This window comes from Mirounga angustirostris, unplaced genomic scaffold (genome assembly GCF_029215605.1).
Source record: "Mirounga angustirostris isolate CCGP_5_RB_7025 unplaced genomic scaffold, mMirAng1.0.hap1 SCAF_4, whole genome shotgun sequence".
In the NCBI taxonomy this organism is placed as follows: domain Eukaryota; kingdom Metazoa; phylum Chordata; class Mammalia; order Carnivora; family Phocidae; genus Mirounga; species Mirounga angustirostris.
The window spans coordinates 186,079,804-186,099,832 of record NW_026991712.1 but is presented as its reverse complement, the minus strand read 5'-3'; the positions used below and the strand labels follow the sequence as shown (position 1 = coordinate 186,099,832).

Sequence of the window (20,029 nt, the reverse complement as noted above, 5' to 3'; positions counted from 1 at the left end):
AAGGGCCTCAGGGCGGTCGGTGGGACTGGGGGTGTCCCAGGCTCGGGATGAATGCCACCTCCCCCCAAGGCTGGCCAAGCCAAATGCACTTCTGACCACAAACCGCTGTGCCAGGCCCCACCCCCACCCCCACCCCCTGTGTGTCCTCTGCCCTGTGACCTGCCATCCCCACCTCCAGCCTCACACCCCCCCACCCAGACAGGTCTTCAGAGAGGTCCCTCTAGCCCGACTCAGTGTCCTGAGCCAGGCACTTGCCCCCTGCCCGCTGACCCCCAGGGGGCACACGAGGGCCATGGGGGGCCACCAGGAAAGGCCCAGGCAAGGCTTACTCACCCACCTTCTTCCTAACTAGTGACATGACCCCGATGCGGGTGAGCACGTGCTGCCTCGAGAGGCCCTCACGGGGCACACCGTCCGCGAAGGTCTCTGCGCCGTCAGCGCCCGGCTCACACAGGTGCCGCATGAAGAGGGACACATAGGCTCTGGGGTGGGGGTTACTGGGGCTCAGGGAGTGGGGGGCCAGCAAGGACCCTCTGAGAAGGCTGGCAGGACCCCCAGCAAACCCCCTGGCTGGAACCATCATCCATCCCCTGCCTCCCAGCCAGGCCTGCTGGGTCAGGCCCCCAGGGAAGGCCAGAGGGGGCCTCCCCTGGGAAGGGAACCTACTAGGACAGCCCTTGCCCCGGATCTGGTCTAGCAGAGGTGGCTGGTCTGTGTTTTCTACACATGAGCCCTGCCCGGGCCTGGACCCCAGCCACCAGAAGACCAGACAACAGTGAATCCTCCAGACAGGAAGCCCAGGACGAGAGCACAAATGATGCCCATTGTGCAGTCTTGCCCAGTGGAGCCTGCCCCACTCTGCGGCGGGCAGCTACACCCTGGGCCACCACCTCAGCCCCTTTACCTAAATTCCTTCTCGCTTTTCCCTCGAAGGTCCCGCACCAGCCAGTGAGAGTTGAAGGCATCCTGGGGGGGCATGCCCCAGCGCATGATGGCGTTCAGAAAGGCCTTCCGCTGGCGGGCATTGAAGCCCAGCACCTGCGTGAGCAGGGAGTGGGGTGGGGGAGCAGAGAATTCAGGGATGGGGAGAAAGGCATATGGAGGGGAGGAGGCAGGGAGGAGCACAGAGAAGGCAGGGGCCTCCAGCTAGGGCAGGACCCAGAGGGCAGAGCCCAGACCCAGGGTCTGTCCTGGCCCCACCTCTACACAGCTGTGACCCTGGGCAAGCCCCTCGCCCTCCTGCCTCCACCCCTGTTCCACACCCCAGAGGTGTAGCAGGGGTGAGCTCTTTGCTCTGAGGAGGGGGCAGGGGGCCTGGGGAAGGGGTGTGCAGGCGGGCCCCACCTCGATGTTGCCACCCACACGGGCGAGAAGAGGTGGCAGGGGCTTGTCCCTGTCGCTCTTCAGCTGCCTCCTGGATTGTCGCCGTCCACCTGGGAAGTAGCCCCACCACAACACCTCACTGGAGCCCGGGGTGTCCTGACCCCCCACCCCATCCACCAACTCACCCCAGCACAGCAGGATCCCTCAGGACATCCCCCAAAGGATGGATGACTGTCCTGACGCTCCCAGGAGACCCCAGGCTGACCGTCAGCCCCCTGACACAGGTCTGGGCCCCAGTCCAGGGTCACCAGCCATGAGACTCACTCTGCCCTTCTGGCCTTTCCTCAAAGTCCTCGTCCTCATCCTCGGAGCCAATGGAATATTCGGACTGGTTATCTGAGAGCTCGTCCTGCCACTCTGTGAGGGGCCACGTGGAAAGGCACAGAGTGAGCCTCCAAAACACCCAGGGCCATGCCGAGCCCCTAAACCCCAGCCCAGGAGGGAGTGACAATGAAAAGAGCCCCGGGGGAAACTTCCTGTGAGCTCGCTGAATCCCACCGGCCCTGCACTATATCCTAAGATACCGTACGGTGATCATCCCTCTTTTACAGATGGGGAAACTGAGGCTCGCCCAAGGTCAGAAGTCACCGGACCACCACCCATCTAGCTCCTCCAGACACCCAACAGCCCACACTTGCTCCAAGCCCCCTTTCTCCACGCACTGCCCCCCCACTCCCTACTCTCCGGCCCACGCGGGCGGGCTGCGGGGGCCACGCACCCTGGTCCTCCTGGGAGGCGTCGTTGTAGTTGACCTGCTTGCGGACGCGCTTGCCCTTGCCCAGATTGCGGGCCAGGTCCTCCTGTTGCTGCTCGTAGTGGTGCCGCAGGAGCTTCTCCCAGTAGTCGGGGTCCACGTTCTCCTCCTGCTTGATGATCTCCCTCTCCACCTCCTCCTGGAGACACACGCACGGCGCCCCATGACGGCAGGACCCGCAGGCCCAGGCCCCGGGGCTCCGGGGTGGGGCCAACAGGGGGCAGCGCTGCCCCCGGGGCTCCTCACGCTGCCTCCACCTCACCTTAGCCTCTAGGAGCTCAAGGCTGAACCGGAAAGCCTGCCTACTCCAGGAAGCCACCTTGATCACCCCAGCCCCAGATGGTCTTCATCCTGCCCCTGTCACAGTCGTTCATTCATTCATTCGTTCGTTCGTTCATTCGTTCGTTCGTTCGTTCACGCCACAAGTATTTCCTGGCCTTGTGCCAGGCATTGGGGTACAGAATTGAGTGAGCCCCACCCCTGCCCTCAGGGGGCTCCCGGTTTCCTGAATGATAATTAGCACCCAGGATCTGCGTGGAGGGCGCGGGACTGAAGGAAGTGGAGACGCTGATCCGGAAAGACCCAAGGGCGGACCCCAGGAGTAAAAGTTTGCTGGGTGGAGATGGGCGGGGCCGCGGCGGGGCGGGGCCGCGGCGGGGGCGGGGCCGCGGCGGGGCGGGGCCGCGGCGGGGCGGGGCCGCGGCGGGGCGGGGCCGCGGCGGGGCGGGGCCGCGGCGGGGCGGGGCCGCGGCGGGGCGGGGCCGCGGCGGGGCGGGGCCGCGGCGGGGGCGGGCTTACCACGCCGTCCTCCTCGCGCACCACGTACTGCGCCACCTTGAAGGAGCTCAGGTACTCGTTCATATTCTGCAGCTCCGTGTCGTCCGTGGCGTCCTGGTTTCGGTCCAGCAGCTTGGAGATGGCCGCATCGTCATAGTGGATCACACTGCTGTCCTCCACGTCCTTGTTGTCGCCTGGGGCGGACAGGGTGCAGAGTGAAGGGACAGACGGGGGTGGGGTCCAACCCCATAGGGACAGACTCCCCGACCGTGGGGACCCCACAGGGACGGACTCCCGACCCTGGCCCTTCCAAGCCCCCAGCAGGGGCTGCAGCGGAGGAGCATGGTGACCAGAGAGGGGAAGCTGCCCACCCGACAGTCCGCGGCTACCCAAGTGAGGGGCCGGTGGGGGCGGGCAGCAGAGCGCGACCAAAAGCAGGCAGGGCCGAGCGGGGTTCCTCTCCAGGAACAGCCACCGGAAGCACAGGAGGAGCTGGGAGCTAGGCTGAGTTAGCCCCTACCTGGCGGGGTGCTGCCATGCTTCTTCTTGGCGCTGGAAGCCAGGGCTCCCCCTTTGGAGGACTGGACATCAGGGACGGGCGTGACCGGCCTCTGGCCCTGAGACATCATGCCTGTAGGACAGAGTCAGAGGGGCTGCAGGGCTGGGGGGCAGTGCCCCGCGAGGCCGCCCCGGCCAGGAGACGGAGCAGAGGAGAGAGAGGCTGTGGGCTGGCAGAGGCCCTGGGATGGGTGTGTCTGGAGTAGCCCCCTCCCCCTAGCCACCCTGGACACCCACCCTCCACGTCGTCCTTGAAGAGCTCTTCTGTGCCGAACTTGAGGATGTCGTCCAGCTCCTGCTTGGTCATGGAGCCGGACTTGGAGCCGAGGCCGGGCCGTACCACCAGGTGGGTGAGCATCATCTTGCGCTTGGCCACCTGTGTGATGCGCTCCTCCACCGAGGCCCGAGTCACGAAGCGGTAGATCATCACCTTCTTGTTCTGTCCGATGCGATGGGCACGGCTGAAGGCCTGGGGGCAAGCTGCAGCTCAGTGCTCGGGGCTCAGCCAAGGGCTGGGGGGGCAGGGTCGGGCACCTCATGGGGAGAGGGGGTGTGCACACGTGTTCATGGGCATGTTCTGTGTGGAACGAGCCGTGTGACCCCATGGAAATGCACACGTGTCAGGCCAGCTCCTCTCCCTTCCCGACTGTGGGTAGTCTCGTGTGGGCCTGGGTGCCCGCACAGGTGGAGCTGGGCATGGCTGCGGGTGGGCAGGGGCCAGTGTGCTGGACGTGTCGAAGCCACATGGCGCTCTGATGGCAGATCGGGGAGATGGGGTGAGTGAGCCGCGGATGGGACTGCACAGCCAGCTCGGGAGGGCAGCAAGGCCCGGAAGCTGCCCGGCGCTGCGTGCACTGGGTGTCTGCGTGATGCGACCATAGTGTTTCCATCTATGCCGGTGACCATGCGTGGGTGCACATGTGTGCATGAGAAACAAGTGTGTGTGTGTCCATCCCTGCCCCGGGTGGGGTGACCAGGCGACAACAGTGTGTGTCTCTATACTCCCACAACCCCTACCCCCCTCAGCCCGCCCATCCTTCCTCACCAGCCCCTTTTGCCCCCTCCATCTCTTCTCCCACAGGCTTCTCCCCCCACTCTGTTTCCCTTGCTTCCTCCCAAACTGGCTCCCTCTGGGTCCCAGGACTCCCTCCTCCTGCCTCCTTCCATGGCCTTGGTCCTAAGAGTGATGGGACAGACCAGGGGTTACCAGGCACACAGACTGTCGTGAGTCCTTGGACACCCTGCCTGTCCTCTCTGGGCGTTTCCTCTTTTGTATAGTGAGGGAGCCGGAGGGGCGGGGCAAAGCTCCACTCACCCCCCAACCCCCGGGCCCCTCTTGGGGCTGGGATTCCATGAGACACAGTCTGAGGGGGAGGGATGGAAAGCCCACAGAACCAGGTGGGGCAAGGGGCTGTCTGAGAGGGTTGTGGTGTCAGGGCCACAGACCTGGATGTCATTGTGTGGATTCCAGTCCGAGTCGTAGATGATGACGGTGTCTGCTGTGGCCAGGTTGATGCCCAGGCCCCCCGCCCGGGTCGAGAGAAGGAAGCAGAACTGCTGCGCCCCAGGGGCTGAGGAAGAGAGGCAGGTGCCCAGTGGGGTCAGAGCGGAGAGGGAGGGGACAGGTGGGCAGCAGAGAGCAGGGTGGGAGCAGATACAAGAGGGAAGGAGCTGCTGGGGACTGTGACCCCATCACGGACAACAACAGTCCCAGCTGTGTTCAGGGAAGCTGCAGGAGACCGGGGGCCCAGGGTGGGCACAGAGCAGTCCACTCGAGCCCCACTTAGCCCCCAGCTGTGCTCTGAGCCCTGAGCCAACAGGAGGGAGCCAGAGTGAGAGGAAGTTGATTTTCAAAGCCCAGATGGGCAAAGAACAAACTACGAATAGCCAGCAAATACAGGCAGACCCATAATAAGGGTCGGCCCTGGAGAGCTCAGTCCTTCGTGCCCTCCCGGCTTTACCTAGTCCATGAGGCTGTCACTGTGGCCAGGAGACACTCAGGGTCACAGCTCCAGGGCCCCAGCAACCCTGCTGGACAGTCCCCACTGTCGCAGGACAGCTGGTTCTCAGACCCACCTAAGCCCTTCATACGGGACCTGGGACTGCCCTGCATACCCACAAGAGCTACGAACAGGTTCCCAGTCCTCCCAGTGCCTCGGCCACTCCCACTTCCATCTAGATCCTGGAACCCTGTACTCGTTCTACCTCCAACACCAGAGGACAACGGGCATCGCTCCTTTGGGCATCTGGGCAGTGGGGCCCCAGGTGGAGGTGTCCATCCCGCACTGCTCATAACTGCTGGTTTACCTGGTGTCAGCATCCGAAGCCCACAGGGGTCAACCAGACCCTCAGCGCCAGCTTCATTTAGTAATAGAGGTGGTACTTCCCTCCCTATCTGCCCTTCTCTGTGTCCAGTTCTCAGTTCTGAACAGGTGTTACCTCCTGGGCCCCTCAGCACCCCAGCTGGCCCCTGGAGGTTCCATGGGATTAACTCCTTTGAGCATTTAAAACTAAGGGCAAGCTGTTAGGACCTAAGGACTGGTCTGCTTTCTTCAGCCACTTGAGGGGAAGCTAATCTGAACATCCATTTGGGGGGCCTGGCTAAGATCTTAGCCTGGGAGAAAAGGCAGACATGGGGTCCCCATCAAGAACCCCTGGGTAAGGCAGGGGTACCATTGAATCTGTCGATCGCCTCTTGTCGGAGGCCCCCAGTGATGCCACCATCAATCCGCTCATACTTGTAGCCCTCATACTCCAGGAAGTCCTCCAGAAGGTCCAGCATCTTGGTCATCTGCAGGGGACATGGTATGCCTGAGGGGCTGCCACAGAGCAAGGAACCCCGTGGGGCCATGGGCAGGGACCCCATGACAGCTGGGGGAAGACAGCTGCCTGCTGAGTGGGGAGATAGGTGAGACCCAGGCAGACCTGACATGGGGCTCTCTGGAGAGCAATGCAGCCTCCAACCTCGAGCCCCGGGGCCACAGCATCCCCCATGCTGGCCCCACAGCCATCTGCCTAAAACACAGCTCTAATCATGAGCCTCCCTGCTCTCACCTCACAGAAGAAAGTTCCAGCTCCTCACCCTGGCTTTCCAGGCTGGCAGGACTATTTCTCAATGCTTCCCCCATACCACCCCAAATTACCTGGACTCTCCTCCTGGAATGCCCACCCCTTTACTGCCTAGGGAACTCAAACAGCACCTCTTCTGTGAAATCTTCCCTGATTTCACCTCTCCTTATAAGAAGAGGAAGGCAGGGGCACCTGGGTGGCTCAGTTGTTAAGCATCTGCCTTTGGCTCAGGTCATGATCCCAGGGTCCTGGGATCGAGGCCCACATCGGGCTCCCTGCTCCATGGGAAGCCTGCTCTTCCCTCTCCCACTCCCCCTGCTTGTGTTCCCTCTTTCACTGTGTCTCCCTCTGTCAAATAAATAAATAAAATCTTAAAAAAAAAAAAAAAAGAGGAAGGCAGTCCCTTCGGGGCTCCCATACCCCTGTGTACCTCCCTTCATTCTTGAGAGATAGTTCAGCTGGATATAAAATGATCTAGTCCCACAGGGTACTGGAGATTTTGCACTTGTCCACTGCCCCCTACTGTTGCTGATGAGACCTCTGAGGACAGTCTGATCATCATTCCTCATAGGTACTGATCTGAAGTGCTGATTTCCCTGTGATGTGTCTGGGGACCCGTTTGCTTGGATTTATCTGTCTCACTTGGTACTCTAGAGTGCACTTGAGATCTGAGACCTCGTGTCTTTCCCCAGGTCTGCAAACTCACAGAGTCCAGCTTCATCACCGTTTTCTCTACTTCTACGGCTTGTGTCAGAGGATTACTGGAGCCTCCCAAGGGGTCCTGCAGACAATTTATCATTTCTAAGCTCCATCTCTCTGCTGCATTCTGGGGAGATCCCTCAGGGCCAGGTCCATTCATCAGCATTGTCTTCACCAGGGTTGAGAGTTTATCCAATCTTTTGAAATGTTTTATTTCAGTTTCAGGCAGATTTTCCTATCCAATTCTCGTTTCATTTCCTCCTGCTTGTACTTAACTGATTTCTTCTTGATTGATGGGTGTTACTCCATTAATTTTGAGGATCCTAAACATGTTTGTCCGAAGTCTTTTTCAGGCTGTTCTATTTTTCTTTTCATTCAGATTCTACCTACTGTTTTGTGGGATGTCTTTTCGTCATGAGTTTTGGAGATGGGGTTTGTCGGCTCGTTTTGGATGGGAGGGCTCTGTCTCTGGAACTTTCCCTCTGTGCACATTTCTAGTTGTGCAGTTCCTTCTACTTGGTCCCTTGAGGCCTCAGCCCAGAATCCTGTCTTATGTCGGCAGGGGTTTGGGGGGATTGTGGATCCAGTCCCAGGCTCGTTCAGCTTTCCCCAAATCCCTCGGCCTCCCATGGGCCCATGATGGGATCGGGGGCTGCAGGCAGGAGCAGCTGTTCCCACTTTAGTACACAGAGGAGACACATCCTACTTTGTGGCTCTGAGCAAGGGGCCTGGCTCAGTCCCACCACACGGAAGCATTTTTACCACCAGGCCTCCACAGGAACACTGCTGTGACTTCCATCACAGAGATGCCCCCAGAACTAAATAACTATGTCTTTACCTCCATCTCCCACACTGAACTATGAGTGTCTCAAGGACAGGGACTGGCCCCGTGCCTAGCACAGAGCCTGACGGAGGACAGATGCAACCAGAGGGAGGAAGGAACGAGGACACAGACCAGCTGACCCCCAAGGCTGCACAGCATGCCTCTGACCAGCCAAGATACGATGCTGCAAGTGCTGGAGAGGGCCTCCTGGCACTGCCCCCATGTGGGTTCCTCCCAAGCCAGCCCCGGAGCCCCTCTGTGGGAAGTCAGGCTGCAGGGGCACTGAGGGCTGTGCTCCCAGCTGGCAGGGGTGCCCTCTGCAGGGTGCAGGGTGGAGGCTGGGGGAGGCAGAGGTTGGCCAGCCACCCAGGGCCAGCTCACCTGGGAGAAGATGAGCACACGGTGCCCTTCGTCCCGCAGCTTCTTGAGCATCTTCTGCAGAAGCATGAGCTTGCCTGAAGACTTGACCAGGGAGCTGCCATCATAGGAGCCATTGGGCAAGACAGGGGCCTCCTGCAGACACAGCAGAAGTTGGGGCACTGGGGGGCTTCCCCTCTCCCCTATGGCTTTGCACCAAAGAGGCCCACAGGGATGGTCAGAGGCTCAGTAACGGGCTGAGCACAAAGCCCGAGCCCGGCTCAGGCCAGGCTCAGCAGAGGCGGACGGGCCTCGCATCTCACGGCCCCTCCCCAGCACAGTGTTCCCAGGCAGAGCCAGACTGGTTGGCCCGCCCTCCATCTCCCCCTGCTGGCACTCCACCAAGGCACCAGGGACATCAGCGAACAAGCGGATGACAGAGTCTTAAGCTAAGCCGGCCTTCCCAGAAGGAATTATGCCTGGTCTCTGGGGTCACTGGGAGGGCGCATCCTGGCCAGGCCAGCCCCTGAACCCCAGCTGGGCAGGACGTCAGTCCAAGGGCACCTGCCATGCCAGAGTGGCGAGAGCCATCTGGGGTGGCCTCGAGTGCAGATCACCCACAGCACGGCCCCCTGCGCCTCACTCTGCTGTCCGGGGGGAGGACGTATCCCCTGTGGAGGGTTTCAGTGAGAACCAGAATAGTAGTGTGGGTGGTGACAAGAACAGCAACACCAGGCTCTCTGCGAGGGCACACTTCACGTGCACCTCCGCATCTGGTCCTTACCCTCTCAGGCGGATGCTACTGTCCCATTTTAGTGAGGAAAAAGCTGAGGCTCAGAGAAGGATTGCTGGCTTTCCTGAGACCACAGGGCTAGAGCTGGTGTCCGACCTGGGGTCGTCTCTCACCCAGGACCGCACATCACAATCACCTGGGGCCCCACTCAGGCCTTCCTGACTCCCTTAGTGACTGAGTGCAACCAGATCAGCCTGGGGTCCCCTGCTGCGGAAGCTGGAGGGGACCTTGGGGTGCCCCACTGCCCCCCACTACTTTATGGTCATGAGGAGGGGCCAAGGGAAGGAGAGGGCCTGCCTGAGCAGCGGAGGGAGGTAGGTTTTCAGAAACCTGGCATAATGGGGACCACATCACCTCTAAGTCCTCATCCTCGGGGAGCGCTGAGGGCTGAGCACCTGCCACCACAGCCAGGGCCACCGTGGCAGCCACGCACACTCACCACGGTGGGCAAAGGGGACCTACGACAGCAGCCTCACGCCCTGACCATGGTGGTCACGGGTCCCTACTTACAGTGGCCACGGGGCAGCCACGGGGACCTACCACGGCAGCCACGGGGAAGAGGTAGGGGTGGTTGCAACACTTCTTCAGATCCATCATGATGTTGAGCAGCGACACCTGGTTCCCACCCCCCTTGGAGTTGAGTGCCTCGAAGTTCCGCGTGAGGATGAACTTGTAGTACTTCCTGCAGCAGGGCAAGGAGGAAAGGCAGGCTGGACCCCAGGGCTGCCGCAGCCTCTGAGAGCACACTCTGCAGGGAGGCCAGGGGCTGCCCGTCCTGCACCACTCACAGACAGACCAGGGGAGACCTGCGAGGTGAAGCCACAGGCCTGGAGTCACCCAGCAAGTGCCTGGGGACATTGCAAGGGCTCGGGCAGCCCCAAGCCTGGCCGGCTGAACAGGTCGAAGAAGGAAGTGTGTGCAAAAGGTGAGTCAAGGCGTCAGTGGGGCCAGAGAGCCTTCCCACCACCCTGGGAAGCAGTGCAGGAAGGCTAGGTCAGACCTTCTGGGAGAAGACAAGCCCAGGGGACATGAGGCACGCTGCTCTGTGGCAGGGCCCCAACAGGCAGAGCGCCCACTCACTTCTGCATCTGGCTCAGCTCCACACGAACGATCAGCTCGGTCTTGGCCGGCATGTTCTTGAATACATCAGCCTTGAGCCGCCTCAGCATGTGTGGCCCCAGCAGGTCGTGTAGCTTCTTGATCTGGTCTTCCTTGGAGATATCGGCAAACTCCTCCAGGAAGCCCTCCAGATTGCTGCAAGAAAGAACTGGGATGAGAGCCAGGAGCAGGGGAGGGAAGCAAGCCAAAGCCATCTGCAGAGGGAGCCAGGACTGGGGTGGGGGGGACCAGAGGGTCACAGGGCAGGCGGTTGGCTGGTGGGCCTGGGAGCCTTAGCCCAGCCCTAGGTGTCCATCTGAGCCCATGCCCCACCCCCAACCTCTCAGCACAGCTCTCTCAGCCAAATAGGATACCTTCCTCTCCTCAAAGCTGTCCGGGGCACGAGGTCTCTAGAACTCTTTACCCATATTACAGAAAAGGAAACTGAGGCTGATGGGGGCCCAAGGTTGTATGGTCCAGCCTGTCCTCCAGTCTATATCACCTGATTCCAAAGTCAGCACTGTCCACCCTGAAACCCCCATTCTGAGCTGGAAAAGGGGGTAGGTGAAGACAAGGAGGCTGGGGAAGGAGACCCCAGGACTCCCACTGGCCGGGGCTCTGTGTTTGCCCCCATATCTGCCAGCACCCCCGTCTTCTGCCCCCATCACGGTCACCCATGCGGTCACTGGGGTTTCCGTGGAGAGGAAGGAACAAGCCAGGGTATGGGGGCGAGGACAGGAGTCCCAGAGGACCCCCGGGGTTCTCCTGGGGCAGAGCCGAGGAACAGTCGCCATATTCGGGGCAGCTGCTGTCCCCCGAGCACTCCGTACATGCAGCACCACAGCCCCTCCTGCGCAGGTCACTTGAGGTGGGCTTGCTAACGCTCCCATTTTACTGATGAGGAAACCAAGTTCCAGCGAGGAGCCCCGGCACCAGCCTCGGACCCTGACACTTCTCCCCTGGCTGCCCGCCTGCCCCCACCCCGGCCAGGCCCACTGACTCACTTGAACCTCTCTGGAGTCAGGAAGTTGAGGAGATGGAACAGCTCCTCTAGGTTGTTCTGAAGGGGGGTCCCCGTCAGCAGCAGCTTGTAATCGATCTTGTAGCTGTTCAAGACCCTAAAGAACTTTGGGGGAGAGGAGGCCCGTCAGGGGGAGCGGGGCGGCTCCAGGGGCCAGCAGCCGGCACCCAGCACCACCTACCTTGGACTGGTTGTTCTTGAGCCGGTGGGCCTCGTCCACCACTAGGCAGGCCCACTCGATGGAGCCCAGAATGGCCTGGTCGATGGTGATGAGCTCGTAGGAGGTGAGCAGGACATGAAATTTGATCTGCACTTCTTTCTGGAGGGGGAGAAGAGCATCTGGGAGGGGAGCAGGTAGGGTCTCCAGAGACAAGGAGGCATGGAGGAGGGGTGGACAGGACCTCCCCCAAAGAGCCCAGGGAGGCCCTGGAACTGAGAGGAAGGGCAGAGGGGCAGCTGAGGCCCAGAGCCCCGCACGACCAAGGATGGACAGCCATGGGGAGCAAGCCCGCGCTGAGCTCTTCACGCCCCGCTCATCCTCACAGGCCACTCCCGCTACGCCGTCCCTGTCCCCATTTACAGCATGCGGGGTCTCAGGCTGGGTAAGATCCCCCGGGTCCCTGTGGCCAATGGGTGGCAGAGTGAGGATTCGAACAGAGAAGTGGTCCTCACCCTCGGGTTTAAACGCTCTGCAGTTGCCAACTTGAAATTCGTAGTCATTATATGGTTGGGGATGGTGGAGCCCCGGCTGCCCTGCCCAGCAAACACCGACGCCTCACAACCTCGTGGGGAACAGGCCCGGGCAGAAGGGGCATTCACCCCGAGAGCAGCCTCAAGCTGAGGGACATGACATTAAATAGCCAGTAAAAACCACCATCATGGAGAGAGGAGGAGCACGGAATAATGGGAAAAGCTGTTTCCTGCACTTGAACCAGGGGCCCCATATCTTTGTCCTTCACTGGGCCCCACAAAGGAGGGAGCCCGTCCTGGCCAAACCAAGCCTGGCTCTCCCCGCGACCGGCGTCCCTGTGGGAAGGGACCAGAGAGGGGCAGAGGGGCATCTCTGGGTTTGCACCCAGCCCTGTCCTTTGGAGCTAGACCTCAGTCAAGTTAAATAACCTCCCGAGCCTCAGTCTCCCTTCTGGTAAAAAGGGCACAATCCTGTCTACGTGAGGAATGCCATGAGAATCCAAACAGCACAGGCTGTTCCTCACAAAATGACACACGGAGTCCTTCCAAGATCCAACACTGCCATTCAGGGTATGACCCAAAAGGCCCCAAAGAAGCAGAAGCAGGGATTTGAACAAATGTTGGCACATCCACATTTATAGCATTTCCACAAGAGCCAAAATGTGGAAACAACCCAAGCGTCTGTGGATAGATGAATGCATACAGATTTCAAAATGCGGTCTTTTCACACAGTGGAACGTTATTCGGCCTTAAGAAGGAAGGACATTCGGACCCCGTGTTACCACAGGGATGAGCTTGATGACGTTATGCTCAGCGAGGGAACCGGTCACAAAAAAGGATATGCTGTACCATTCCACTTGAACGAGGTACTGAGAGTATCGAAATCACAGAGGGAGAGAGCTGGGTGGGTGCCAGGAGCTGGGCAGGGGGACGGGAGTTCCTGCTTGCTGGGGACCGAGTTTTGGTTTTGCAAGATGACAAGGTTCTGGGGTCGGAGGATGGTGATGGTTGCCCGGAAAAGGTGAACGTACTTAATGCCCCTGAACTGCACACCTCAAAATGGTTACGGCAGTAGATTTTTATGTTTGTGTATTTTACCACAATTTTTTATTTTTATTGGTTTCTTAAGATTTATTTGAGAGAGAGAGAGAGCGCGTGCGCGCAGTGGGGAGGGGCAGAGGAAGAGGGAGAGAAACCCAAGCAGACACCACACTGAGCGCAGAGCCCGACGTGGGGCTTGATCTCACAACCCTGAGATCAGACCTGAGCTGAAACCAAGAGTTGGACGCTTAACTGACTGAGCCACCCAGGCACCCCTATTTTACCACAACTTTTATCGCTTCTCGGCCTTTTGGCTAAGATCAAATGTAAAAATAAAAGAGATGAATCTGCAGAGTGTCCAGCACGTCACAGGGCCCCAGCGTGAGCTCAGGAGAGGTTTTCTGTGACTAACTGTCCCGCAGGCCCATCATCTGACCCCTCTGGGGTCACTGAGTCATCCCCTCATCCAACAAATAGTTACCCGGCATGCCCTGGGGCCACAGCTGTTCCAAGATGCTAGAGCAGGCTGGTGTAAGAACCCCCTGGGCTCCTGGGAGGCGACTGCCAGCCCCCCAGTGCCACAGCTAACGTAAGTGCTAAGATGAGTTAAGGGCCTACCATGTGCCACCACGATCCTGAGTGTTCCTCAAAGTGCAGACTGGGGACCAGAGGCATCCACATCTCCTGGGACTTTGTCACAAATGCAGAGTCTCAGGCCCCACCCCAGAGCTGCAGGATCAGAACCTGCTCTTCAACAAGACCCACAGTGACCCGTGGACACAGTCAAGACTGAGAGACCCTGCCTAGCTCAGTCAACCCTCCACAACTCTGGGGGCTGGGTCTGTTAGCTCAGTTTGCTGAGAAGAATTTGAGAAACAGAGCGATCACACAGCTGATGTACTAGGTTAAATTGTGCACCCCCCCCAAATCCGTGTCCACCCAGCCCCTCGGGATGTGACGCTTTTAGGAGCGATGGTCCTTGCAGGGATAATCAGTTGCGATGAGATCATCTGGATCAGGACCGGGAGCCTTTCTGGGGTACCCCCGAGGATGAGGGGCACTCACCTTCATGCGGAACACCTTCTTCCCACTCCGAATGGCGTTGTCCTCAAAAGAAAACTCATTCTCCCGGATCACGGAGCGGCTCTCCTTGTCCCCCGTGTAGGTGACCACATAGAAGTCAGGTGCCCACATCTCAAACTCACGCTCCCAGTTGATGATGGTGGACAGGGGCGCGCTGACCAGGTAGGGCCCCTTGGAGTGCCCCTGGAGACAGGCAGACAGAAGCGGTGGGGCTGCCTGCCCTCGGCCAGTGCTGGCCACCCCCCCCGGGACCCCCGCCCTGGCCCGCGCACCTCCTTGTACAGGGAGTAGAGGAAGACGATGGTCTGCACAGTCTTGCCCAGCCCCATCTCATCAGCCAGGATGGTGTCTGTGCCCTGGGCCCAGGAGAAGCGCAGCCAGTTGAGGCCCTCCAGCTGGTATGGGTGCAGTGTGCCTCCCGTGGAGTCAATGTACCAAGGCTGCTTGTCAAACTTGACCGTGGGCTGCAGAGGGGGCAGAGGTCCAGACACACCCTGAACCCTGGGCACCACAGCCCAGCCCCAGGGCTTGGCACACACTATTCCTTCCGCCCGCAATACTATTTTCACTCCTCTCATCCCTGCCAACTTATTCATCCTTCAGGTCTTGGCTGGAGCACCTCTCCCTTCAGGAAGCCCTCCCTGACTCCCAGTCTGGCTTAGGTGTTCCCATGTCCTCCTGGGGCAGCCCTGTACGTTTCCAGTGGGGTCGTTTCCTGATTGTTGGATTCTCTGACTTTGAGCCCAGGTTGTGGTCATCACACTCGTCCTGTTCCCCGCTGCCGCCTCTGTGCCCCACGTGATACCTGGGACATGGTGGACACTTGGTCAACATGTTTGGTGCATGCCTGAGGTGCTTCCTCCCCTTGATCCTAAACATCACCCTCTGTGTCCTTTATAGCCTGCAGCTCAAGACTGCCTCCCCCATGAAGTCCTCCAGATGTTCCAGGCCCATTTACCCTTCCCTGGCAATCCCCAGCTCCAGGCTGAACCCCCATGTTCTATGGGCCCGGGGGAGATGGACACTTCTTGACATGGGGCCAGAGTCCTTGTTCCAACAGCTGGCAGACACCCCAGAGAAGTTTGCGAAATGGATAAAGGTCAACCTTCCACACCCTGATGGGCTCACAGCTGTGGGATATATTTTGTATGCTGAGCAGAGACTATGTGCTCTCCAGTTTGTGCACAGGGAACCCACAGTTCAAACTCACAGGAGGCCAAGGCCTCTGTCCCCCGGGAGCTGCCCCTCTGCATCAGGCTGGCGGACCCAGACCCCGGGGTTGAGCTCTCCCCGGCGGGGAGGGCCTGGGTCTTCGTCACCTTGTCCCGTCAGCTGCCGGGCTGAAGTGGACGGAACCAGACGGGCCCTGGCACTCCGCTCCCGCAGGACACTCCATCCTCCACGGCCAAGCCTGGGGTGGCAGGACCCAGCAACCCCACCCCATCCCCCGCTCCCTGCTCACATCCACAATGGGTGTGTCTGGTGGCTTCTCCTGTTTATCATCCTTCAGCTTCTTGCCCTTCTTGACCAGCCTCTTGGGCAGCCTAGCATCCTCACCCAGCATCAGCTCCCTGGGAAAGAGCAGGGGAGGCAGATGAGCCAAGCTCGGGCCAGCAGGAGGCGGCAGCCTGGGGACAGCCCTGCGGCCCACGCACCTGTGGCCCCAGTAGGCCTGCTTCAGGTTGTCATAGTAGGGGATGTCGATGTCGTCGATCTCCCAGGTGCACTGGTCATAGGGCAGGTCTTTCCACTTGATCAGGTAGTGCACATCCCCCTTCTTGTCGAAGCTGCAACACAGCACACAGGTGGTAGGGGAGGGGCAGGCCGCTGGGAGAGGGGCTGCGGGGTGCGGGGGGGCTGCAGGGGGAGTCCAAAAGGACACCTCACAGGATGCAAAACCCCCACTCCCACAGGCCCTGGGGAGCTAGTGCGAGGGATGAGGGCCCGGGGGGGTGGCAGAGCCCGAGAGGGACAGGTGAGAGGCCATGCTCACAGAGGAGCTAAGAGCCAGCGACATTCCCATCCCCCCTCACAGTGAGGCGTCCCATCCAGGCAGGGGGTCTGGACACCGGAATTCTGCATTTCTGAGTTGGACAGTCCTCTCCCCTGACCCTAGGCCTCTCTATTTTCACTTAAAAAATTCAAAGGACCAGAGGCATGCCCATCCTGGTCCCATCTCTGCCAAGTAAATTAGGACAGATTCCCACACGTGAGGGGGGGTGACCTCTTCTGGAGACCCCTGGGGACGCGGGGACTTGATGAGCAAGCTAGCAGCCCAGAAGGGGTGCTCCAGAGAAGCACCTTACTCTTCAGCTTGATTCTGGCTGCTGGGATGGTCCTCGAAGTCTCCCACCCACGCTGAGCTGAGTGGGTGACCAAGCTTGGGGAGCACAGTGCGGTAGGGGAGCCATGGCTCCCCAAAAGGGCTGGGGCTGCAGCTAGCCTGGGGACCTTTAAGAGAAAGACCAACCCCCATCGCCATGGAAACTGATGTTTTTTTTTAATAAATAGTCATTACTCAGACTTGGGGTAATAAATGTGCGGAAAATTCACCTGCCCGGCCTTGGAGGTAGGAAGGAAGATTGCCATATATATTTTTAAAATGCAGTTTAATAAAGGTAAAAAAAACTTGGGTCAGTTCAGTGGAGGGGGCACTCAGGTTTGCATAGGATCTAACCCTCTTTTCATGAGTTGTTCTCGGGGGCGCCTGGGCGGCTCAGTCGGTTAAACGTCTGACTTCAGCTCAAGTCATGATCTCAGGGTCCTGGGATCGAGCCCCGCATTGAGCCCCGTGTGTCCCGTGTGTCCCGTGTGCCCCAGGCTCCACGCTCAGTGGGGAGTCTGCTTCTCCCTCTCCCTCTGCCCCTCCCCCGACTCATGCTCTCTCGTGCGAGCGCACTCTCTCTCTCTCTCTCAAAAAAAAAAAAAAAAAAAAAAGAGTTGCTCTCAGTGAGGGCTGAGGATAGGCAGAGGGCAGGCAGCTTTTCTAGCCCTGCCTGCCCGCTGCTTACTGAGGGCTGTTCTAGCGGGGCTGGCATGCTCCCTCGGCCCTTGCCACAGCCCTGCGGCGTTCTCTCGTGATCCCAATTCACATGAGAAACACAGAGGCACAGAGCCCAGAAAACGGGGAGCCAGGGTTAGAATCTGGGCCTGGCTCAGGTTCTTAACCTCTGCACTACCCAGCTCCCACCACTCAGGACACCTGTGGTCGGCTGGCCCTAAGCCCCTCCCAGGCAGGGCCCATCAGGTCAAGACCGGGAGGCAAGTGAAGGCTCCAAGCCTCCCCCTGCACCCGCCTGTCGGCCACTGCTGGTTCTCAAGCACCTGAGCTCAAGAATCAGCCAGAGCTCCCACTGCTCCCCAAACCAAAGCCACACTCCAGGGGTCCACAGGCTTCCTGCCCTGGTCTCCGTCCAGCTTTCTGCAGCCTCTGATCACTGTCACCCGGGGCGTTTCCAGATTTCTCAACCAAGAGTTGTCTCAGGGCACGGGGGTTTGGGATAGTGGCTAAGAAAGCAAGTCCTACCCTCCTGACCCACTAGGTTCAAATCCCACCTCCACCGCCTCTTGGCTGTATGACTTTGGGCAAGTAACTTAACTTCGCTGTGCCTGTCTGCACATCAATAAAAGAGGTAGAAATGAAATGTCTACCTATCAGGGTAGATAGTGCTCAGCAGTGTTAGCTGTCGTTCTAAAGGAGGATCAACTGGGCACACAGCCCCACACTGGATGCCACCTTTGTCCCCAGGACCCTCCTTCAGGTATCAGGGCCCCGGCTCTGGCAGAAGCCCGGGAGCACAAGCATCCTGACCCGCTGATGGTCCCACTCCGTGCAATGCCACAGGCTGTTCATGAAGTTGCCCCTCTGCCCATATGACTTCGGAGCTGTACTCCCACCGTGAGTAAGAACACGCGCATGCATGTGCCTGCGTGCATCAGGCGACCCCCTCCAGCCGGGCAGTCAAATCGCCGACAGTGGGGGCCCACCATCTCTTCCTCCCGCCCCCACCACACGCACACGCAGCCCCGCGCCCATTCCACAGAGTGCAGGAGCTGCTGCGTCCCCGACCTGCGGGCACCCACCTGTGGTTCAGGATGCGGTGGATCATCATCCACTCGGGCTTGATGCCGTAGCGGTAGAAGCGCTCCTCCATCTTGGCATAGAGAGGGTCCTTGTTCTTCCTCTTCTCGCTCTTGCCATCCTCATCGCCAGAGCCGTAGTCAAAGGGCGGCGGCTCGTCCATGTCGTTCTTTCTTTGGTAGTTGCGGTACATGACCGTGTGGTATAGCTCCAGCTGCTTGCACAGCAGCACAGGTCATGGGGGCGGGTGGGCCACGGCCCCCCCATGTCCCCGAGCCGGCCCCCCAGCCGGGGTGGCACGCAGGACAACCTCCCCTTCAGCCTCCCCCTCCCGCCTCCCGACAGGGCCCCACACTCAGCGCCAGGCAGCCCCGCTCAGGACCAGGGCCTTAGCGCAGCCATACCTGCCCGTTCCGGGGGCCTCACCTGAAGCTCCTTCACCCAGGAGCAGTGCCAGTAGGAGAGCCCAGCCCACTTGACGAAGAACTCTCTCTCCGGGATGCCCTCCAGGGGCTTGGGTGGGGGGACACCAGGCTCCATGTCGGGCCCCGGCAGCCCCACCATGAAGGGGGCGGGGGGCTCTGTCCACCTCCAGTGTAGGATCCGCTGGACTTTGCCTTTCAGCGGGGGGCACTGTGGACAGAGGAGGATCCCCAAGTTCAAGGCTTAGCCAAAGCACCCCACCCTGAGGCTCTGGGGGGCACCGTGGACAGAGGAGGATCCCCAAGTTCAAGGCTTAGCCAAAGCGCCCCACCCTGAGGCTCTGGGGGGCACCGTGGACAGAGGAGGATCCCCAAGTTCAAGGCTTAGCCAAAGCGCCCCACCCTGAGGCTCTGGGGGGCACTGTGGACAGAGGAGGGTCCCCAAGTTCAAGGCTTAGCCAAAGCGCCCCACCCTGAGGCTCTGGGGACATCAGGCTGTCCCAAGGCTCTCTCCAACAAGCTGCCCTGCTCCCCAGGTCAGCACCACCGTGACTCCACAATACTGCCCTGTCCTCAGGAGCCTGCACATGCTGCACACACAGGAGATGGGCAACATGGGTGTGTGCACATGCACGCGCACGCACGCACACGCACACACGCCAGAAGCCCAGATGCACACCGGGGACTGGGGCTGGCCACAGCACAGCCCAGGATCCAGAGGGCGGGAAATCCAGCACTGGGGGTGGGCCTGGGGGACAACTGGGAGCATGGGGGCCTTCTAATGCATACAGCCACCAGGGGTGGGGTGGGGGGTGCTCTCCTCTCCCTGCCTCCTGCCCTCTCACCGCCCCCAGCCCTGGGATGGGAGGCAGGTCCAGGGAGGGTCTGAGTGGGCAGCTCTGCTGTGCGGCTTGAGACAAGTCACCTTACTCCCTGAGCCCGTTTTATCATCTAAAAATGGGAATGACAAAGGCCAGTACTCGGCAACTCGAGAGCGGTAAAGGGATCCCCAACCCACAGCGGCTGTGAGGGGGGTGGTAGGGTTACCACCACCTATCTCTTCACTACGGCTCAGGGAAAACTGCGTCTGGGTCTCAACGGGGTCGAGACGCAGAGAGGGTCTTAGTGAGGCGGGGGGGCGGGACTCGGGGGTGGGGGGGGCACTGTGGTGGGCGGGGACTCCGGTGGACACTGCAAGGGATGGGGCCCAGAACGTCGCGGATCGGGCCTGGGCCGGCAGAGACCAGGCCCTCGGTGGGCGGGGCTTTTGTGGGTGGGCGGGGCTTAGCCCTACAGAGGCAGAGCCTTTGGTGGACGGGGCTGCGCTGGCGGGGCGTGGCCTGGAGAGGCGCGGGCGGGGCTTGTGGGTGGGCGTGGCCC

The 20,029-nt window shown here is 60.2% G+C and overlaps 1 protein-coding gene across 1 annotated transcript in view; it reads right to left on the bottom strand.

The window, feature by feature from the left end:
* Positions 1-20,029, bottom strand: part of CHD5 (chromodomain helicase DNA binding protein 5) — a 58,591-nt gene that overhangs the window by 15,955 nt on the left and 22,607 nt on the right. The window contains exons 10-30 of the mRNA XM_064590042.1: positions 18,654-18,860; positions 18,230-18,441; positions 15,802-15,933; positions 15,609-15,717; positions 14,419-14,610; positions 14,129-14,329; positions 11,514-11,651; positions 11,316-11,437; positions 10,294-10,467; positions 9,754-9,895; positions 8,445-8,576; positions 6,146-6,263; positions 4,919-5,043; positions 3,710-3,941; positions 3,435-3,545; positions 2,936-3,108; positions 2,102-2,276; positions 1,648-1,740; positions 1,345-1,433; positions 905-1,038; positions 338-482 (exon numbers count right to left, since the gene is read on the bottom strand). Of these exons, the coding sequence (XP_064446112.1) occupies positions 338-482; positions 905-1,038; positions 1,345-1,433; positions 1,648-1,740; positions 2,102-2,276; positions 2,936-3,108; positions 3,435-3,545; positions 3,710-3,941; positions 4,919-5,043; positions 6,146-6,263; positions 8,445-8,576; positions 9,754-9,895; positions 10,294-10,467; positions 11,316-11,437; positions 11,514-11,651; positions 14,129-14,329; positions 14,419-14,610; positions 15,609-15,717; positions 15,802-15,933; positions 18,230-18,441; positions 18,654-18,860 (3,156 nt within the window). The remainder of the gene's footprint in view (positions 1-337; positions 483-904; positions 1,039-1,344; positions 1,434-1,647; positions 1,741-2,101; positions 2,277-2,935; positions 3,109-3,434; positions 3,546-3,709; positions 3,942-4,918; positions 5,044-6,145; positions 6,264-8,444; positions 8,577-9,753; positions 9,896-10,293; positions 10,468-11,315; positions 11,438-11,513; positions 11,652-14,128; positions 14,330-14,418; positions 14,611-15,608; positions 15,718-15,801; positions 15,934-18,229; positions 18,442-18,653; positions 18,861-20,029) is intronic.